This window comes from Drosophila serrata, unplaced genomic scaffold (genome assembly GCF_035046125.1).
Source record: "Drosophila serrata isolate PLE 108 unplaced genomic scaffold, ASM3504612v1 contig_272, whole genome shotgun sequence".
In the NCBI taxonomy this organism is placed as follows: Eukaryota; Metazoa; Arthropoda; class Insecta; order Diptera; family Drosophilidae; genus Drosophila; species Drosophila serrata.
In genome coordinates this window covers 8643437-8664842 of record NW_028257170.1, presented here as the reverse complement: position 1 = coordinate 8664842, position 21406 = coordinate 8643437, and the positions used below count along the sequence as shown (strand labels likewise).

The following is a 21406-nucleotide window of genomic DNA, read 5'->3' as shown; positions in this document are numbered from 1 at the left end:
GATCCACATTAAGAATTATTGTCTTAGGGATTATCCAATAACAGCTGGATAAATTTGTGCATTGTGAAGCCCGATTGGTTTGATAAAAAATTAGTTTATTTTATTAGAGCTGGTTAAATGTTGACATTGGGTGAATCTATTTGTTTGCCAAAGAAGTGTGACCAATTTGTATTTCTTTAGTTTTATTCGATTTCAAAATCTTAAAATTTGATTAGTTGTCGTGGGATTTCAAAAATTTAATGAGATTTATATCTTTAAAATAACTTTAGATTCTTTTCATCTACATATTTATTTAATTATTTCGATTTTATTTGTTCTCATTACTCTTTAAGTTTTGCCTTCATGGAATATATATAAAATATCGCTTATCCATGAGGCTAAAAAGCGGTCTAGAGGCTTTTGAAGTCGGCTACGTGGGATCGACGACTGCTCATTATTTGAATTGCATCTTCATCTTTGTGTATTTTTTGCTTAAGTATTGTTCATATTTTGGCACAAATTTGGGTGTTTAATCAAATGTTTTATTCTATTCGTGAAAATGTTGTTTGCCCGCACGTGGAAGAGTCTGTTCGCTTTCTACATTAGTTAAATAAAGTAAATAACCTTCATTGCAGGCGCTATTTCGTTCTAGTACCCAGTGTCGTTTTGCATTAGGGGTTTATTAATTAATATCTTAATAAACTAGCAATTTAAAAACTCAATCTCGGAATCTATAAAAGCGGGTTCCAATATATATATGATATAGATTCATATAGATTACAGACAGAACAAGAGTTCTCGCTTCCTTAAATAAATTAGAAATAATGTATTAAAAGTTTAACGAAGTAGCTTTTATTTAGTATTCTTCGGTCGGGAGTCTCGACAAAATGCGAGTTGTTTTTTTTTTTAATTTAATTTAATTTTTTTTTTAAGGAGCAAACAGTTGTGCCAATTTGTCTAAATATATTCTAACTAAAAAATCTAGAAATGATCATATCGAAAATCCTTTCATCAAGAATAGGGTTAATTTTTTTTTGTATTCTAACTAAACTTCAATGAGGAACTTGCGTTCCGTCGACAGTGCATCCTTCGAGCTGGTGAACCACATAAATCTCTGCCAGATATCGGCGAACGTTAGTTTATTCCGCTTGCTGTAGACATTTAGATAGATGCCCAGGACGACGATGAGACCAGACCAAAGGTACTGCATGGTGAACGGTTTGCTGAAGAGGATGAAGGAGAAGGCAATGGTCACCGCCTTGCGAGCGGTGGTCACTGTGGCTGCTATGGGAGCCCCACTGCTCCGCACCAGAGCAAGGACGAACTGAATGCCCAAATACCCAGAGAGGCTGAACAGGAAGCCATAGCCAAAGGTCTGCAGCGGATGCTCCAGGCAGAAGGCGAGTCCTCTGAAGAAGTGACCGGTTACCAACATTATAACGAAGAGGTAGACGAAACCCAAGCCGTACGAATAGAAGACCACCTCGCTGCTGGGCGCCTTGTGCTCCCGCATGGCCTTCTCCTGGACATTTCCGATGGCGGCATCGCAGAGCAAGGCACCCGAGATCATGGCCACGCCCAGCAAATTGAAGTTCGGTGTCATCTGGGAGTCCGCGAGCGTGAACCATGCTAGTCCGATGCACATACAGGTGGCTGCCGCAAAGTCCAGGACTCCGTAGCGCTTCTTCTGGATGAGGATGCTGCCCACCAGCACAGGGATGAGCTTGCAGCACTTGAAGATCACCTGCGTGGGGTAGTTCAAGTAGCCCAAACTGGAGTTGGACAGACCCATGGTGCCCAAGGTGAGAGCAGCCAGCACCAGGTATGTGCTAATGGGTATGCAACGGGCTACAGGTTTGCTCCTCCATAAAGATCCTCCGCTCTTCCGGCGACCCTCCAAGTGTCGCTCCACCAGGCCGAAGCAGATGTAGTATCCGAACTGGATGAGAGTGAGGAACCAGCCGTACGGTTTGAATCCCTCCACAGTGAAGATCAGCTCCTGCAGGTAGCCGTAGAGAATATACAGGACGAAGACACCGACACAGCTCAACAGGAACTGCGTTGGTCGGTTAAAGGAGCCAAGGTCAAAGCACAGGATACGCAGCTCCTTCGGTGAGGAACTTCCGACAGACTCAGCCATTCTTTAGTTAATTATCACAATTTATAATATAATATTATAAACTAAATTATTATAATTATTGTAATAATAAGTATGTGATCGAATGCGAAGATTAAGTTATCATGCCGCTCTTTAGTTGATACATCAATTCCCTGTCGCAGCTGAGCTTCAATTAAATCGAGAGAGAGAGAGACTGCCAAATTAATATACTTCTATATACTCCACTTTTGTTTACCCCCAATTTGCCAACATATGTATTATATGTAAGCCGACTGATAAAAATCCCCTTGCATTTAGAGATCAACCAAAAAAATTGTGGATTTGTTTGTGTTTTTCTTTCTACAAAAAGACTAAGCGAGTCGCTGTTAGGCAAACACACGCGCCTTCCAAATCAATTGCTGCTGTATACAAGAGCAGATTTTAGCTTTATTTGAAAAACAAATGATTCTGGGCTTTTGTTCTGGGATGTTATTTTCTCCGACAAGAGAAAGGACAGGGAGAAATGGGGGGGGGGGGTAGGTCTTGTCTGATATGTCGAGAATAACAACATATGTAGAGAGAACCCAAGACTGTTTTGATTTACAAATCTTTTCAAGATTAAAATAATATTATATCATCATAATGTTGTATTAATTTTAGTGCTTCAATTTTTAACATCTTAAAAAATCGATGAGTAAAGATCGCCAAATCGAAATCTCCCAGACAGCTTTAATTTGAATAAATAACTCCCCAATTTATACTTTGCCATAACGTGCTACTTATTTATTATAAACTCAGGAAAGTTCACTACAAATTATAAAACAAAAATATATCGCTCGTTATTCCATAGTTTTGGATTGATCAAATCCTTTATAGTTTTCCCAAGGCTGTTGTATTACGAGATAGATTGAGTAAGAATAGTCCTTTGACAGTTCTAAGCTGCTGTGGTATGCTGCTGCTCCTGGGTCGTGGTTGACTGCGCCGAGGAGGCTTCGCCGGACTTCTCGTTGACGCCCAGCCAGGGGCACCGTTTCTGCAGCTCCATGCGGTATCTCGGATGTGAAATGGCGTACACGAAAGGATCTATGCAGGCCACCAGCTTGCAGGTGCAGGCCGGGATCATGGTGGCTCCCGGAGTCAGTAGGCTCTTATCTCCGAATGCTCCAATCAGCGACATCACACCATACGGTGTCCAGGATACAAAGAACAAGAAGCAGATGGTGATGGCCGCCTTGGCTATGCGGATCTCTGCGGTCTCCTTGCTCTTGTCCACGTTGGAGCGCAGCGACTCCACGTTCATCTTCTTGGCCTGCTCCCTCAGAGCCTTCTCGTGACTGAAGACGTGGCCCACGATCTGTGAGTAGTAGTACAGGATCATTAGAGTGGGACACACAAAGCTAAAGAAGAAGATCGTGCCCACAAAGAGGCGAGTGTCGAAGTTGTCCGAGAGATAGTCAAACGAGCAAGAGGTAAGATAGCCCTCTGGAAAGATAGAAAAGTAAATAAGCTGAGATTATTCCTGCTGAATGGTAATAGGAAGAAGCGAATAGTTAGTTAAATTGCTGTTACATATTACATTTTATCAAAATTAAATGTGCCCCCCTCAATAACTACATTTTCAAATTATACATTTGCCCTTTTAATAGGACTGCCAGACTTTTGCAGAACTAGTGCTGCCAGACCTGGCCTGTATACGGTTACACTACACCGACATTTTTCGGAATTAAGCATCGATACTATCGATTTTTGAAGCCTTGCACATATTTTATATAAATTATTTTTAACATTTTATTTGTTTTTTATTAGTTATCTAAATATTAAAAAAACAAACAAATTAATTGAAACGTAAAAAATCATATCATCATTATACCATAAAAAAAATGAGAAAACTGATAACTAAGATCATTTCTTATGAAGGTCTTAAGGATTATTAAAAATTTATTTATTTTTATTGATAAACATTAGCTCTTAACTAGTACAGGTTGAGGCCTGCGGTCAGATAAAATTTGACCATTTTCATTAATATATATGAAAATTTATAATATAATTAAATACCAAAAAACCTGCACTTTGACTTTTCTCTTAATAGTGGCAGCACAGAAACATCGATGGTCAAAAAAACATCGATGATTTAGAAAATTTGAAAAGCATCGATGGATCGATGTTTTTATCGAACTTTTGCCAGAACTAAACGACGCTGACAGAAGAAACACTTAGTAAATTAATTAATTAACCGTCTACAAAATGCAGTCAAAAACCCCAAGACACGTTTATAATGCCGAAAAAGACTGAACCACACATCGTGCAAGTGCAAGTGCAATAAAAATTAGGCTCGGTAATGAAAGAATGCAATATAGAAGAGAAGGAAATACACACGAAAAAACCCCAGCGCTCGCTGTTGTGTGTAAATGCAAATGATATATTTTCGTGCAACAACAAGCACAACAACAAAAACACACTAGCAGCAGTGGCGGCGGCAGCGCAGCAAAAAAGGAACAACAACAAAAATAACAAACGAATATGAATGTGTGCGCGTTAAAGAAAAATTAGATAAAAAGCCAAATGAAATTAGCTCACGCCTGAATTTCGAGTTTGGCGCAAGGTGAACGAAAAGGCGAAAAGCAATCAAAACAGTTTCCATTATCGCAGTGTGCGTGTGCAGTTTTCCTCCTCGGTCTGCACCGCGTCCCGTCCCCGCCCCACTAGGAGGAAAACCACCTGCATTGATTTACAGTGTAAAATACGGATAAAAAACGGAACTTGCACTGCGAGGATATATATATATACATATATATACGCACACACACCAGCGGAAGCACAGGCAAGGCACCAATACCAGAGCCAGATTTCTCGAAGGCAGCAGCCTGCCATGTAAGTTTACATTGACGATTATGTATTTGCCGTTGTTTATGTTGCACTCTTGTTGTTGCACTTATGTTGTTGCTTTGCTGCCAGCCAGGCAGCTACTTTAACGACGGCTTAAAAAAGAGCATTTCGCTCTGGTCGGCAACTAACTGCTTACCAACTTACGTTTTCTATTTTATATTTCGCAACTCATTGAATGAAAAAAGCCAAGTTAATTATATTCATGGCTATGACTTTAGTGGCAGCAATTACCATTTTTACCCCGTATGAATGTTGCCTACGGTACGCAGCGTAAACGAACTGTTAATTACATACAGATGTATCTGTGTGTTTTATATACGTTGGCTGTCGCTGTGTGCGTGTGTAGTATCTACGTTGTTGTTAGTGCCCGCCGCCCTCAACTCCTCCTGCTACCCATCCCATGAATTCCCCGTTGCATCGGTTACGTTACGCGCATTTCATTGCGTGTCCCCATGTTTATGCGTTCTTACGCTTATGCGGGTGAAGTTACGAAGTTGCTTTTTCATTAATTTGCCACCTAAATGTAATTTTGCTTGTAGTAAAGAAAAGTGCTGATATTTTAACACTATCTGAAAGATACTTTAATAATTTATACATCAGTAGTTTTAAAAATCGGGTAATTCACTTGACAGTTAATTTATCCTTTTCACATTAGTATTGTGTTTATTTTTACATTATTATTATTATTTATTTTTTCAAATTTACTGTGATTCAACTTGTTTTTCATTTTGTTGTCTAAGAAATCTTTAAGCCGGAGTTGGACAACTAAAGTAAATTAATATAAACTAAAGGTTTGAAGATAATATTAATTATTGTGTATTCTTAAAATTCTTATAAAGTATATTTAAAAATGTTCTTAGTAACTGACCTGACTTTAAAGATCAGTTTTGCAATCATGAAATCTATATTTTAACGCTGGGATTGATTTTTAAAATGTTTTATTAAATAATTTCTTATCAATTTAAAGAAAATAATAACTGGTGAATTCGTTAGACTTGAGAGGAAAGTTTGTTAAGAAACATGCTCATAAAAGTTATTAAGGCGAAACATGTATGCTTTTTTTGTTTTTATTACCAACATAACCCACTTATTGTTATAGCTCGTTTTGAAGATCCTTTATTTAAGAAATAATTCGTTTCTTACTGAGGTTCACTCATATACCCGTGCCAGCACCCGCACCCGCACCCAATACCCCATATATATTCATGTGTGCCCATTGTGTCCAGCGATGTGAACCACACCCATTACATCTAGCACGACACCCCCACAGTCGCACAGTCCCTCCAATGGGTCGTCGTCCCTAATGGCCGTCCGTCAGTTCTGCCTGATAAGAGCCAACATATTTGCGTCGTTCCACACGTGCCGGCCAAGAGGCCTTTGCTTTTCGGGCCTTCATTTCGGCCGGAGACGTGACGGCGGACCCGGGTTACGGGCTTACAGCTCTGGTTTTTTTTACTTCAACTCTAGGTTCGATACGTTCCGCCTTAAATAATTGCCTAAATGCAATTCCCCATACAAGCAAATGCGTGAGTTTTCTTTTTGCTTTTGTATATAAGTATATTTTTGGTAACGACAACAATTGTGAGTCCAAAGCAAGGTGAAGGTCAGAGGTGATTAATCGCTGTGACTTTTCCAAAAAGCCGCAAGGAATGCCGCCAACGTAGCCAGGTAGAATTGAATAATATCTTTGTTTTGTTTTCCTTAACTACGCACAACAAATGACGAATAAATGTAACAACACTCTGTGTATAAATTGTGAATCACTTAGCTTCTTTGATAAAGCTTTGATCACTTGTATGTATATCATATTGATAACGCTGAACTATTACAATTAAAATGAAGTAGACAAGAGTAGATTGAAGTTTTGAAATATAATAAAAAGGAAGCCTACGTTTTTTTATAAAAATTAACTTAGCAGCTTTTGGTATTCGTATATATTTCCTATAGCAATTCCCGAGTCTAGATCGAAAAATGATTCGTGTGGAAAGAATTTATAACTTTTTTTATACTGCATTCACCTTTACCATTATCGATTAAAAATGATATTTGCTTTGTTTGCAGATAAACGCACAAGAAACGCCCAGGCCAAAGGTGAACCTGGCGGAGATTGCAGGTACCAAGGAGAATTGTAGACACATTCGTGCCGTCACAAGAACCCTTCCGATGTCCAATAAAATTAACCCGAAGCGCCGCGAACCGACAGCAGCAGCAGGAGCAGCCACGGGAGTGGCCACCAATACGAACAGCTCGACTGGATCCTCCAGTGCCGGCAACACGTCTTCGGCCAACACATCCTCATCGTCCAGCTCGTCGCTGTCGTCCGCCGGCGGCGGTGATGCGGGCATGTCCGCCGATCTGACCTCGCTGTTCGAATGCCCCGTGTGCTTTGACTATGTACTGCCCCCGATCCTGCAGTGCTCCAGCGGGCATTTGGTGTGTGTCTCCTGCCGCTCCAAGCTCACCTGCTGCCCCACATGCCGCGGTCCGCTGGCGAATATCCGTAATTTGGCGATGGAGAAGGTGGCCTCGAACGTCAAGTTCCCGTGTAAGCACTCCGGCTATGGATGCACCGCCTCGCTGGTCTACACGGAGAAGACGGAGCACGAGGAGACGTGCGAGTGCAGGCCCTACCTGTGTCCTTGTCCGGGCGCCAGCTGCAAGTGGCAAGGCCCACTGGACCTAGTCATGCAGCATCTAATGATGTCGCACAAGAGCATCACGACGTTGCAGGGCGAGGACATTGTGTTCCTGGCCACCGACATCAACCTGCCCGGCGCCGTCGACTGGGTGATGATGCAGTCCTGCTTCGGCCACCACTTTATGCTGGTTCTGGAGAAGCAGGAGAAGTATGATGGACACCAGCAGTTTTTTGCCATCGTTCAGCTAATTGGGTCGCGAAAGGAGGCCGAGAACTTTGTGTACCGCCTGGAGCTGAACGGAAACCGGCGTCGGCTTACCTGGGAGGCCATGCCGCGTTCAATCCACGAGGGTGTGGCTTCGGCGATTCACAACTCGGACTGTCTAGTGTTCGACACGTCGATTGCGCAGCTATTTGCCGATAATGGTAATCTGGGCATCAATGTGACCATATCGCTGGTCTAAACGCACTGTCAATTCGCCGAGTTTTTCATTAATTTTTTTCTATATATACATATTTATTTATATATGTATGTATTTATATATATGCATATTTATTTATATATGTATATATTTATATATATATATATATACATATAAGTTATAGCCCTCTGTTCGCATCAGGCGTTTAGCTCTTTAGAAGAATGTGAGAAGTGACGAGGGAAAAGGCGAGAAGAGGACAGAACAGAAGGAGAGAGAGTTGTGCAGAGTTGTTTTATAAAAATGATTCTCCATTTAAATAGCCACATACACCATGCATATGTATATATATCTATGAAAATGTCAGGCCTGTTCTGTTTTCTCTTCGTTCGAAATTGTGCAATTGTAACTCAAGCTTTGTTTACATTAGAACTAAACCTTAACAGGAATTTGTGCTAATTGTATGTATTTGATCACTTTGGTAATTTTTGAGAAGATAATTCTAGGATAAGTAAAACAAAGGCTGCAGTATCAGTCTAGGAAAAATATTAAATTTGCTATTCTCTACACAGATTTCGTGGGTTTAGTTCACAGTGCAATTTACGAACTTTTGAGTACATGAACAGGACCTGTATATTTTCTATGTCTAAACGGTTCGATTGGTACTCTAGTTGTAGGACTTGATTTTTTTAGCTACCATATACACCTACACAAACACTATATATATATTTCAATGTTTCAGTGTGTTTAATGTTTTTATAAGCCTTGTGGGGTTCATTTTGCTTTAGTTTAATTTAGTTCTTAAGGGCCACACACACCTGGAGCAGAGCTGCCTGCGCGTGCCCACCCATTACAGTGAACACTCTGGACACACACTCCACTCCACTCCAAACCGAAACGAGCAACAAGAAACACGAGAACACTCATCACACTCGAACATGTCTCTAGTTTAGTTAATGTAAATTATTTTATACAATATTTGTAAATGTTAAGAAGTGAACGAATTAACAAACACAACACAAAACAATAATAGTAAAAACAACAGCAGCAGCAGCAATGGCGAAACCATCAAAGATAAAGTAATACTTGATAGCGATAATCTGTAATAACTCGAGAGTTGTTTCGTTCAGGCCAAAACCATCTTCATAAAAATTATACAAAATAATACACACAAAAAGACAGTTAACCCTTGCCCCCTCACAATTCCCCGAATCCCCGGAATAGTAACCGAAGCAATGTTAATGTTTAAATGTCCAACCTAGTTTAGGCGATCTCCCAGGCCCGGCTTATGTCTTTATTTTAATATCCCATTCGTTCGTTCGAAATAAACGGAAGACAAATGATTTAAAGCATCATCTGCACCGTAATTAGCTTTTAATGCGACGATTTATCGCGCCACTACCATACGAGATCACTTACACAGACACAAAACTACAAAAGTGAAATAAACGTGATTAGTAAAAGTAAGAAAAAATGTTGATTAATCTGGTAAATCGAAAGATGAAGTAATTATGAGAAGTCGGGGGAAAGCGAGGGTCGTATTGGATGCAGACAAACTATCAATACATCGGGGTTTCAGAATATTTATTGGGAAAAAGTAATTCATAATTTATCTTTAAGTATATGGATGGTATGTGAAAAAGCAATGCATTAACTTAGAACTTTGATAGTTTCGTAATAAGTTGGCCAGGATTGTTCAGTTGTCTTTCAGCAGTTCGTCTTTATTTTTCAGCTCTGATTTCTTTTTAGTATAGCTTTTAACCAGAATAAAATTTAAAGTGTAAAAAAGAAGTCGAACAATTCAATATACCAATTCGATATCTCTTTTTATATGCTTAAATTCTGCATTTCTCTGTACTTAAAAATTCAATTATTTACCTATGAACGTGTCTATGGAGAACCAACAAGATAGCGATGAAAATACCACGACCCCATCAAAATTCAGTAGTGTCCAGTGGCTTTCTAGGTCTGGATCCGAACAATCGACCACAACATGTCAGACAGCCGAAACGGAGCTAGAGGAGGGGGTTCCCAATGATTACCTGTACTCGTTGCTTGAGTGCCCCGTGTGCTTCGGCTACATGATGCCCCCCATAATGCAGTGTCACCGGGGTCACATGATCTGCCAGAGCTGCCGCCAAATGGTGACCCTCTGTCCTGTTTGCCGCGTGAACCTGACCACCATTCGCAACCTGGCCATGGAGAAGGTTGCCTCCAAACTGGTGTTCCCCTGCAAGTACTCGCACCTGGGCTGTCGAGCACGGCTCGCGTATGCGGAGAAGAGTAGTCACGAAGAGAGGTGCGAGTGCAGTCTGTACAAGTGTCCATATCCGGACGAGAAGTGTGTCTGGCAGGGACCGTTGGACGATGTATTCCAGCATTTACTCGTCAGTCACGAGAACATCATCACAATGGAGGGCACCGATATCATATTCCTGGCCACCAACGTGAACCTGGAGGGCGCCCTTGACTGGACCATGGTGCAAACCTGCTTTGGCCGGCATTTCCTGCTCTCCTTGGAGAAGGTCACAATGGGGGATGACTTTCAGCAGTTTATTGCCACCTGCCGTATTATCGGAACCGTGAGGGAAGCTGCCAATTTCGAGTACTATATCACTCTGGAGACCAATAAAAGAACCCTGCGCTGGAAGTCATCACCGAAATCAATTCGAGAGAGCATCACCTTCGTCGATTCGGATTTCCTTGTGCTCAACAAAGCAACTGTTCAACTGTTTGCGAAAGATGGCGACCTGGCTCTTAACGTGGTCATTAAAATGTTGAAAGAGGCCAGTGAACCGCCTACGGTATCCAACTCGTCCCTACCCCCCAGCGTTTAGTCGCCTGCCACCCCATCGATGGGCATGACGATCGTCCTTTCCCCTAGTCCTAGCCATCTATACGGGCCACGTTCTCCATCAGCCCACACCAAGTCTGCAGTTCCAACTAAAAGCCGTCGTTCTTAAACGTATCCATAATAAATAGCATGCATGTCATGGGATTTGTATAGTCAAAATGAAGGAAGAGTACATTTGGGAAGTTAAAATCTACATACAATAGACTTTCTCAAGTCCTCTTTTCCAGTAGGTAGTTAGTAGAGAGAGAGAGAGTTAGCAGGTTGTTAAACTATGATGTGTGCAATTAAGGAGACTTCGCAGGTCCCTTCCCAGATTAGAGTTCCGAATGAAGCACTCAGCACCAGTAACTTATTTTGGAACACCCGGATTCGATCCAGGTTGGATTTGATAGCTACTCCATAAACATGTCCTAAGTGGGTCAAGTATGGTATTGTAATTTTGAACTCCTTTCGGACAGCCTTAGGTTGTTTTTAGTTTTAAAGAGCAAGTGTGAATTTCTAGTCTTTCCTTCCATATATTAAGATACATATATGTATTATATATATTTCCTTTATATATTTAAACAACATATATGTATTATATATATTTCCTTTATATATTTAAACAACAAATCTCAGAGAGCTCAGAAAGCGAATGTAGAATTCTCTGGTACTCATAATCTGTCAGTTCATATAAAGCACACGAACAACTTAATTTTCCGAGTAGTTTTCGAGATTTTCCTAAAACCAAAACAATGTGTTTTGTGGTAAATGTTTGCAAACGTTTTGCAAAAGAACAACCAAAGACGTTTGTGGCCATAACCCATCCCTATTGCGTTAGCCTGCTACTGGTGGGAACTGTCTTCTTTTTTCTGGCTGAGATGTTCTATGTAGTTCCCTTTATTTTCGACACCGGCGGAGGAATGTACAAACTCGCCTGGCTGGTTGCCATCTTTATTGTATCCAACATTCTGGGCAACGAGTTGGTTTGCTATCTGACGGATACTTCGGTGGCGAGTCTGCCAGAGGAGAGTCGAACCCCGAAGCCGGAGGAGGAGCACCTGTGGTCCTACTGCGACGAATGCAAAATGAAAGTGCCGGTAAGCTTCAAGAGAGATTCTTATATTTTTCATTTTCCATGATATCTTTGGATTGACTTGTGACATATCCTTATAGCCCAGAGCCTGGCACTGCAAATTGTGCAAGTGCTGTGCCTTACGGCGAGATCACCACTGTATTTTCACCGCCACTTGCATTGGTCACAACAACTACAGATATTTTTTCTGGCTTCAGTTTTACCTTGCTCTTGGCTCTGTTTTGTTCTTGGTAAGTTATCTACTGGCGGTTGCAGTTAACAAGGAATTCCGGAATCGATATGTACTTGTGTGGATAATTAAAAATGTTTGGAAAAGGGATTACGACATTCATGTTGCCAATTGGAATGAGTTTTTGTGGCAGAATTGGCTTCTAATGCTGAACACTTATGCTTTTACCTTTTCCCTTCTGATGTTGCCCTACCAACTGCCCATCTTCTATTTGAACACCACTTTCTATACGGGTTCAGATTGTCGGTACAACCTTGGGCTACGAAGAAACATCAAGCTTTTATTGGGACAGCGTGGTCTCTGGACTTTTATATCGCCTTGGATCAACAGCCCATTGCCCCACGATGGCACCCGTTGGGAGGAAGCGAAGCCTTTAGGCAATATTAATTCTTAAGAGGTATACAACCTTATCAAAATTACTTAACTCACCCCATTGTTAGGTATAAATAAACCACAAAATTCTATGGCTATGAGCTCTCTATTCTCACCTGGCACGAATCGATCCCAGAACTGTGTCAGCGGTAGGACAACCCATGGCGTGCAGTACAGCCAGATGATAATGTTCATTACCACCGCCTTTGTAAATGTCATGTTCCTGTTCATCGGCTTGGTGATAACATTGAAACGATCGTATCCAATGGCCGCGTTTGTCATCCCAGCTCCGATGCCCGAATAGGAGCCAATGGCTGCGAATAACTGGCACCAGGTATTGCCCAAAGCGAATCCCCGATGGAAGCTGTTGTAGATGAAGATCGGCGCCTTAAGGCACATGATCAGATCGAAGACGGCCAGATTCAGGACGAACATATTGGAGGGAGTACGAAGCGACTTGGATGTGCTAAAGATCCAAATCACCATGCCGTTGCCCACCGTCGAGGCGCAGAAGAGGAAGATGTAGAAGACGCCCAGCATGTAGTGCATGGAGGCGGGCGGCTCCAGCTGCGTCAGCCAGTGCTCCGGTATGTACTGGATCTGATCCGGTGGCACGTTCCAGCCGAGGAACTGCAGCTCTCCGCTACCGGAAGTTCGAGCCTCCGGCCGCAGCGGCGGTTCGCTGGCATTGCACAGCGGTTCCATCCCGAAACCGATACCGCTCCCGAGCTCGATCCCGATCCCGATACTCAACCCTTCTCACAGAGCGAGCTGAACTGATTGCATCTGCCACGTGGCGACATTTATAACGCAGCCGCTACGTTGGCCAAATTCAATTAGGCTTTGTGGTTGCGTGTCCGTAAAGACGATTTTCTGCACACTCGGCTATAACATATCATATCAGCGAATTGTCGCTCGATTCACAACCAAAAAGGGTTGGTTAAATACTTGGTAATGACGCTAAGACCTAAAATGTCAGGGACCAAGTTTAGGGTGTCATTTAAGTAATTATTTAGTTCTTTGTTTGTGTTTGATAAACATGCTTTAACGTAAATATATTACAAAGTATTTGTAATTTGTTTAAGAACTAAATTATGATTTTCGTAAGTGGCCGTGTTTCCTTAACATATTTATAGCTCTAGATTTGTTCATGAATTTATAATAGTATAACTAGAATAATCTATAACTCATTTTTTTCCAAATGCATAGAAATGCTAATGGTTTGAGTAAAAACTTGTAATCAACAAAAAATCCACTCATTTTTGCAATTAATCTTCCAATTAATTCGTAATATCTTTACCCAAATCCAAGGATATTCCAAAATAAATACTCACATGAAAAGCACCAAAAGTTCGTTATAATTTAAATTAACCCTAAACCTTTTCAGCGTTGCCATCTCGTGATATGGAACCTATCAGTGGTGCCAGACTGCGGTTAATGTTTGCGCTTCGCGGTGACTGTCGCACAAAACAGGTCACAAAAACATTCCTCCCAGTAAGATGCGAAAATAAACGGAAAAAAACAGAAACATGGACGAGGTGGACAAGATAATCATGCACCAGCTGCACCAGGTGGACCCGGCCATCGAACCGACGGAGGAACTGGCGGAATTCTCACCGGAACAGGTCGTCCGAGCGGTGTCCAGCTGCCTGGCCGAAATCCGTCCGGATGTGCAGCTTCCCCGGACTCTGCCCGGCGGGGCAATGGCTCAGCGTTTCGGTGTGGCAAGCTCCCTGGCCGAGGGATGCAAGGATGCCGGCTATAGGGGCGACATCGGTTACCAGACGTTCCTCTATCCCAACGCCGTCGAGCTGCGGCGTCTGCTCATGTTCCTGATCGAGCAGCTGCCACGGGAGCGCCAGGCGACAGACGACGGTGTCGGCAAGTCGCAGTCGCTAAGCCACAGGGAACTTCTGCAGCGGAAGATACGCAAGGAACTCGCCACGCAACTGAAGACGCCGTGGGTGCCACAGTTTGCCCGTTCGGTGGGCAACCGGAAATCGCTTGGCTGCAGCAGTTTGTGCATCGACTTTCGGCCGCATATCAATCTCAGCGTTCCGTCCGCAAATCCCGAGGAGCGCACAAAGGAGGTGCAGCAGTATTTCGACCAGTTAGCGCCCAATATATTCCAGCAGACGGCCTCCAGTTCGGTGGATCTCATTGCCTCCGTACTGCACAAAAACGAACTGGAGCGGTGGGGTACTGGCCTCCCAGACTCGGCACACCTTTTCTCGGGCATTGAGGAGCTAACGCCGCCTCTTCTACCCAAAGCCTCCCAGCCCGTGGATAAATCTTCAACTTCCGGCGCCGAGGAGGAGGTCTCGCCCCTGCAGCAACTCAGCGACGAGGTCCAAGAGCTGCGTACCCAGTGCGAAACCCTGCTTATGGAACGAAAAACTCATGCTGCGGCACTGGCTGCCTCGAAACTGCGGGAGAGTAAGGCCACCGAGGAGATCAGCCGCATTCAACCCGTACTAAAACTCAACGAACGCACTTCCCTGGTCCTAGCTGATTCAGAGCAGAATTTAAATAAGCTGGAGGCCCTACTGAAGAGTACCCAGGCCAAGAGAGAAACCCTCACGCAACAGTGGCAGGAGTACAGGAAACCTCTGTTGGAAACCCTAGAAACACTGAAGACAGCCACGGAGGCCCAACATGTCCAGGGCATCCGTAACAACATCGAGCAATTGGAGCAGGAGCTCCAAGCGAAGACCAAGCAGCACAACGAACTAAATGCCACCCTGAGAACCGCCAGTCAATCCCTGGCTCCTCGCAAGGAATACACCCGCAGGATACACGAATTTATAGGGAATATTCGGAAGCAGCGGGCCGATATCTTCAAAGTTCTGGATGACACCCGGCAGCTCCAGAAGCAACTGAACGTGGTGGGCGCCCAGTTGCAGCGGCAGTTCAACTACACCGACGATCTGCTCTTCCAGAGCGCCAAGCACGATCTGCACGCTAAGCGGGCGTACAAGCTGCTAGCCCAGCTCCATGCCAATTGCAGTGAGCTGGTCGAGTGCGTTTCGCTCACCGGCAACGTGACCAAGCAGATCCGCGAGCTGGAGGTCCAAATTGACGGCGAGAAGCTAAAGAACGTTCTGACGAGTCTGCAGCAGATCACTGGCGATATCCAAAAGTTCGAGCAGCACATCCAGGAGCTGCAGGGACAGATAAGCGCTGTGGAGTAGACCAAAAATGGCGGAGTTGTATACTCAGTAGACATTCGTGTACTGGTGCCAATAATTTTAATAAAGGAATCGAAGCACGCTTAGCGTTTATATAGTAGTCGAAAAATAATTTTGTTTTGGATCGACGAAGCAGATATAATTTATATTTTATATTATATTTAATTCATAAATTATTAGTATACCTACAGTGTATTAATTAGGTATTCAAACAAAAAATAAAATCGAATTTTCAAATTTTAAATTCCCGCTCGTTGCTTCTGGTTATCGATCAAATACTTTTATGCTCCAAAAATGGTTATAAATAACAAAAATATATAGTTTATTCAATTTAAAATAAATGTAAATAAATTTATATACATAAAATTATGGTTAATTTCACATATATACTTTATTTAATTTTTTCTAAAAGACTATTAGTCCGCCATTATACATCGATATTTCTCTACAACTAGAAAGGGTTCCCAACTATTGTAAGCAGGAACAGTCACCGACATACTTTCTCATACTTTTACAACCGTGTAAAACGGTTATCTAGACGTGTAAGATGTAAAATTTAAAAAAAAAACAGCAAGTTCTTCAAAACATTGATATCAAAGAAATATATCGCAACATCGATATAAATATATCGATATATTGATATTTTGATAATTTTCAACAACCCTAAAAGTTACTCTATGTTTTGAAGCTGAAGCCAAAAGCTCGTCGGCGGCTGTTGTGGCGCGTCCCGTGTTTTTCCTTTTTCCGTTGATTTACGTTCGTTTGTTTTTAATTTGACCGGTAGTGACAGATAATAAAAAAGTCGCTGAAACTGAAACAACTCGAGTGTGTGAGTGTGTGCATAAGATTGCATTTTTTATCCAAAATAACATACAACAACTATACAAGAGCGTTTCAAAATAAAACACTTGAATGCCACCGCCGCAATGGTGGTGCTCCCCCTTGTTGTTGTTGTTTTTGCTATTCCAGAACTCGTTTTAGAGTTTTCAGTGTGCGTGTTTTTGTTGTAATTTTGGGTTCTTGCATGCGGCCGATAACAAGTTTAACCGGTGTGCGTGTGAGCCGCGCTTAAACGCGTGTGTGTCGGTGTGTGCGCGCTCTTGGGTGTCCGAGTGTGCGTGCGACTCCTTCAACAAACTGTTGCTTCTTCTGCTGTCGCTGCTTCTTCTTCTTGCTCAAATTGAATTCCAATTAGAATTGCAATTCCCCTGAAGGTCGAGTTGGGAAAGAAAAAAGAAGAGAAAGAGGAAGAAGCTGAAGAAACGATAATGAAAAACCGGCAGATAAAGTATCAGGAATTATTAAATCGCTAAGCAAGAGAGAAAAAACCCTATTAATTGACCGGCCGGCTTGGCGCTCTCTTCGTTTTTTTTTTTTTTTTTTTCAATTCGGGGTCAATCAACGTTCCACAACAACAACATAAACGGCTAGAAATTCTTTGAGGGAGCGTTCCGGTTCACCTTTTTTTTATAATTGTGACGTCGCCTGGCTAAAAATAACAAAATGACAACATTCTTTCGTTGTCTCATTAGCGTTTTTTGAATTTGTAACAGTAATTGGAAATCGATTAACCAATACAGTAAATATCGGTTGCAAAGCGAACAAACACCCACGACTCTTAGTAAACAGTTTTGCATATCTCAGATATCTAATAAATTTCAATTAGAGCAGAGCAAATATGGGCCTTAAATCTTTAAAAGTAGTTTCGTGTTCGATCCGGTTTTAGACCTTGGATTACAACGTTGATTTAATACACATACATAGATTATATATTTAAATCAATTTAAACATTCTGGATTTTAATATTCATAAAAAATAACTTAAAAAAATATTCTTCAAGATTTTTATACAATTTTCAACCTCACTATTTTAATTAGTTTATTTTAAATTAGTACCTCATAAGAGAAGATTAAATGTAACTATTAAATTTAATATTTGCATGTTCAACATGCTAACAAATTAATTAATAATAACAAATTTAATAAGTTACATGCTAAAGTTTGGCCCTTACCAATACCCACTGTCCACTACTACCAACGCCTCGACCCGACCGGCAATTAATAAAAGGCAAAAACAATTGCCAAGTGGAGTGGCAAAAACAGTTTCACGTTAGCGACATTTTTCAACGGCTACGCAATAATTTGTTTATAGACTGCAAAAAAAAAAAAAAAACAAAGCAAAACAAAACAGAATTGGCAACAAAAAAGAAAAGAAAAACGCCGACTGATAAAATGTTGTTATAAATTAAATTTACCCCATAGCACGCAAGGGCAATCTAAATCGAAAGAAAATAAAGTGCAACCGAAAGCAATACGAAAAGAAGTCGCCAGTGAGTTTTATAATTAGAACAAACCAACAGCCAGCAAGTGCAATTCATAAACGATAACACCAAGGGAGAGATAATTGTTAATAATAATGACACCATCACCGACCAAGGAGCTCCAGAGTGCCTCACCGACGATTTCGCGTCGTCCGCGGGAGGAGTTTGCTGAAAAGGTAAGTCTGAAGATATAACTATAGCTATATATTTTATTTATTAACTTCCAATTCGAAATTGGTTCCTAGTAGAGGAAATGTAATTTTCATTGACAATAATAAACTAGAAAATAAAGAGAAATAGGGGATATTAGTAAATAAACTTGTTAAAATGTAACATTTTTATCAAAATCTGATTTGCAAACGATTAAAAAGTATACAAAATATAAAAAATGCACTTAGTAATCATGGAATCATGCATGTATCATAAATCTCTCTTTCACGAAATAGTTTATAATAAAACCTTAATTCTAGAACAGGTTTATATATTTTCCTGCTCCGAAAAAGTTCTTAAGAAAGCAAAGTTTAATTAACTCGAAAAACTTTACAATAGTAAAGTAGAAAGTAGTATCAATTTGGGGAAATTAGTTAGCAAACCGAACAATTGAAAAGTATTTAAAAATTCCAAAGGTATCATAGAATTTACATCTTTTATATATTTTACCTCCCCCAAAATGACGTATATTATGGACCTTAATTCTGGAATCAGTTAATAGTCTTCTTTTTTTCATTAAAATTATACCATATACTGTGTCCTCTTTAGTGCACTTTTTTCCCCTGAACATGTACTATATATATATATTCCAATCCCGATTTAACAACCTCCCGCCCAGATGATATTGGCTAAACTTCCTGTGTTTCTATTAATCGACCCCAAATGTGTTGCGATGCCGTCGAGGAAAAAAAAAACATAAACATTTTCTCGGCCTTTCGCCTTAAAGTTCTCCTTTTGTTTGTTTTTGCATTGTACAATAAAATATATGTATGTACTCTTGATCCCCGTATAAACGTATATACGCACATCAATGTTTGGGAAAATAAATATTGCTGTCATCGGCTGTCTTCTGCTGGACGGACCTCTGTCGTAATCGTTTCACCTGAGTTTCCATATATTATGATTTCCGTTACTCCATCAACCTGAAATACACTTTGTTTCCGTCTCGATCGCTGTTTCTGCACCTATTCTCGACTCTGACTAATCGAATTGAATCGAATCGGTGGCCATGGCCTACGTAACGCTCGAATTTCATTGATAAGATATCGGTTTGGCAAGTCGTAATCGGTGTACTTTAAATGGGCGAAAAAGTCAGTGCAGAGATTATTATTTTGTATTATTTGGGAAGTTTTAGTGGAAAAGTTAGCATCGGAATTGTTTAAATTAATAACTTGCTGTTCAAATTCAAAGGTTTAATGTTTACCATCAATTTTTGCATGAATATCGAACTTGTCTAAAATAAGAGATCATTGAAATTAAGGTCTCGCCAATACTTTTGATATCACCGACAGTACTTGTTGTTGTTTTTCCCCATCCCCCATTAATTCGCATTTGGGCTTACGTCACTTGAACCACTTGAAATGCAAAAAAAAAAGTAAAACATACACAAAATGTGAAATAAAAACACTTGTTGCAGTAACAAAATTCGAATTTGAAATTCATCGTTCAAGCTTAATGAGAGGTCAATGCTGCTGCTGGGGAGAGCGCCTCATTACGTCGGGAAAACTGGATTTTCAGACAGATCATTAGCATTTCCATGGAGCGTGATGGATACAGGTACTAATAGAAGTTGAACAGTTACAGATTCATATGCAAATCGCATTATTTATGGCTTGTATTGGGACAACGCCCAAGAATGTATATTCTTATGGAGATGTCAAGCGAGCGAGTGGCAATTTAAGATGGTTTCTTTTCTTATATGTTACTTTTACTTTACTTTCTTGGCTGCTCAATTTCGGTCAATTGATTGATTCGCCACAGTCGGCAACAAGTTTGGTGTAGGATCAATCAATTTGCTGCACACGCCGTGATTTTATTTCATACGTTTTTTATTTTATTTTTTCGAGGGTACCTGTGCGGGAGTATTATGTACGATTTTGTATCTCGCCTGTCAACGAATGTCACTCAAGCGTTCCATGCAACGAATTTCATGGCATTGACCATGGGCCCCAATAACGAATAACTTTTTGTGTGTGTTTTTTTTGCTGTTTCATTTGCTCGCCTTAAAAAAAGTCGGTTGCTTGGTGGCGTGCTAACAGCTAATTTTGAATATTCTGCATATGTCTTTTGCACATTAAACACAGAATACACACACAGAAAAAATGGGGGAGCGAAAATGGGAACAGAAATTGTGTTGTGAGCGGCACAAAAAGAACGACATGCCGTGCGAAATCTGATGCAATCGATGAGATCATCGTCCAGAGAGCCCACCAACAAACCGGCAAGATTCTCCATCCGTATCCGAATCGGAGCCAAAGCTCCATTAATAAGCCGTGCCATAATTATAATTATTGAAGCCAGCATAATCTCTTCATTAGCTGGAAAAGCTCTCTGTCGATATTAGAGGCTTGGCTACTAGTATTTCTTCTTAAAAGGAGCTAAATCCTATATAATCTGTTCTTTAACTTGAAAATTTCCTCTGTTTTCTGTGACTCATCTGGTGGATTCCTTGGTGCATCATCATCACCATCATCGCCCTCCTTTATATTCCTTTTTTTGATGATCTGGTTCTTTGTGTGTCCCCGCACTTTGTTGCAGCTGACTTTCCATTTCCGTACACTACAAGAAACACTTCCAAAATGTTAATTAATTCACAGAACTCTGATCTTAAATCGCTTCAATTTAAATCTCCTTTCTAACTGCCTCAGGAGGTGGTGAATTTTAATTATAATTGCCTACGAGTTTGATAGCAATCTTTATGACCAGCCAGTTAATTTGTTGTCCAGTGACTTTGGATTTCCTGTACAAAAACTAAAAACTAAATTGTTCTCATTAGCAACGAGCCTCTTCAGAAGCCAAGGCTGTCAGGGAATGCAGCCGAAGCTAATAAATATCATGGATAATATTTTGCATTGCAGTTAAGTTACCTTAGGCATTTCTATATTAAATTTCCATTATTAGTAAGATAAGATTACTACAACCATGTATATGATATAGCTGTCAAACTAATGATCCGGTATCTAAACATGTCAATAAACAAGATTAGTTTGTGGCTTTTAGCGGATTATAGATTATACAACAGTTTGTAGGATAAAAGATTGTAGAATTCGATAAGTTTGCTTATTTTTATGGCAAAACATTTAGGATTGATTAAGATTTTAGTTAAAATATGTTTTATTTTATGGTTCTTAACTACTT

At 40.8% G+C, this 21406-nt stretch overlaps 6 protein-coding genes and 1 pseudogene across 11 annotated transcripts in view; 5 read left to right on the top strand and 2 right to left on the bottom strand.

Annotated features, from left to right (window-relative positions):
- Positions 1-905: 905 nt before the first annotated feature.
- LOC110190099 (adenosine 3'-phospho 5'-phosphosulfate transporter 2 pseudogene) lies at positions 906-2119 on the bottom strand (annotated as a pseudogene). Its single transcript, XR_015271851.1, has one exon. The product of XR_015271851.1 is annotated as an adenosine 3'-phospho 5'-phosphosulfate transporter 2 pseudogene (transcript).
- A 712-nt stretch (positions 2120-2831) lies between these two features.
- Positions 2832-13328, bottom strand: Rh4 (Rhodopsin 4). The gene is made up of 2 exons (XM_020960716.2): positions 12667-13328; positions 2832-3559 (listed from the first exon to the last, which is right to left on the bottom strand). The coding sequence occupies exons 1-2, from the start codon at positions 13253-13255 to the stop codon at positions 3012-3014; spliced, it is 1137 nt and encodes a 378-aa protein (XP_020816375.1). The 5' UTR covers positions 13256-13328; the 3' UTR covers positions 2832-3011.
- sina (E3 ubiquitin-protein ligase sina) lies at positions 4226-9494 on the top strand. 2 transcript variants are annotated; one of them, XM_020960717.2, is made up of 2 exons: positions 4226-4948; positions 7025-9494. In XM_020960717.2, exon 2 carries the CDS (start codon positions 7127-7129, stop codon positions 8063-8065), a length of 939 nt encoding a protein of 312 aa, XP_020816376.1. In that variant the 5' UTR covers positions 4226-4948; positions 7025-7126; the 3' UTR covers positions 8066-9494. The 2 variants fall into 2 exon arrangements, with proteins under 2 accessions (XP_020816376.1, XP_020816377.1); XM_020960718.2 differs by lacking the exon at positions 4226-4948 and adding an exon at positions 6431-6631.
- sinah (sina homolog) lies at positions 9901-11033 on the top strand. The gene has a single exon (XM_020960719.2). It carries the CDS (start codon positions 9901-9903, stop codon positions 10855-10857), a length of 957 nt encoding a protein of 318 aa, XP_020816378.2. The 3' UTR covers positions 10858-11033.
- Positions 11609-12648, top strand: LOC110190324 (putative palmitoyltransferase ZDHHC24). The gene is made up of 2 exons (XM_020960720.2): positions 11609-11953; positions 12030-12648. The coding sequence occupies exons 1-2, from the start codon at positions 11609-11611 to the stop codon at positions 12570-12572; spliced, it is 888 nt and encodes a 295-aa protein (XP_020816379.2). The 3' UTR covers positions 12573-12648.
- Positions 13329-13971: 643 nt separating the features above from the next.
- Positions 13972-15847, top strand: LOC110190073 (coiled-coil domain-containing protein 22 homolog). Its single transcript, XM_020960378.2, has one exon. It carries the CDS (start codon positions 14080-14082, stop codon positions 15739-15741), a length of 1662 nt encoding a protein of 553 aa, XP_020816037.2. The 5' UTR covers positions 13972-14079; the 3' UTR covers positions 15742-15847.
- Positions 15848-16376: 529 nt separating this feature from the next.
- The window catches only part of Lmpt (four and a half LIM domains protein limpet), a 66914-nt gene continuing 61884 nt past the window's right edge, over positions 16377-21406 (top strand). Inside the window, exons 1-2 of one of the 4 annotated variants that reach the window (XM_020960508.2) lie at positions 16377-16567; positions 18000-18234. In XM_020960508.2, the coding sequence (XP_020816167.1) occupies positions 18154-18234 (81 nt within the window). In that variant the 5' untranslated portion in view covers positions 16377-16567; positions 18000-18153. Of the gene's footprint in view, positions 16730-17999; positions 18235-21406 lie in introns of all 4 variants that reach the window. The other 3 variants (XM_086833494.1, XM_086833495.1, XM_086833496.1) reach the window with 3 other exon arrangements.

Coding starts and splice junctions, on each gene's coding strand:
- sina (XM_020960717.2), top strand. CDS start 7,127: ATGTCCAATAAAATTAACCCGAAGCGCCGCGAACCGACAGCAGCAGCA.
- sinah (XM_020960719.2), top strand. CDS start 9,901: ATGAACGTGTCTATGGAGAACCAACAAGATAGCGATGAAAATACCACG.
- LOC110190324 (XM_020960720.2), top strand. CDS start 11,609: ATGTGTTTTGTGGTAAATGTTTGCAAACGTTTTGCAAAAGAACAACCA. Junction 11,954..12,029: donor AATGCAAAATGAAAGTGCCG/GTAAGCTTCAAG, acceptor ATATCCTTATAG/CCCAGAGCCTGGCACTGCAA.
- Rh4 (XM_020960716.2), bottom strand. CDS start 13,255: ATGGAACCGCTGTGCAATGCCAGCGAACCGCCGCTGCGGCCGGAGGCT. Junction 3,560..12,666: donor CTGGGATCGATTCGTGCCAG/GTGAGAATAGAG, acceptor CTATCTTTCCAG/AGGGCTATCTTACCTCTTGC.
- LOC110190073 (XM_020960378.2), top strand. CDS start 14,080: ATGGACGAGGTGGACAAGATAATCATGCACCAGCTGCACCAGGTGGAC.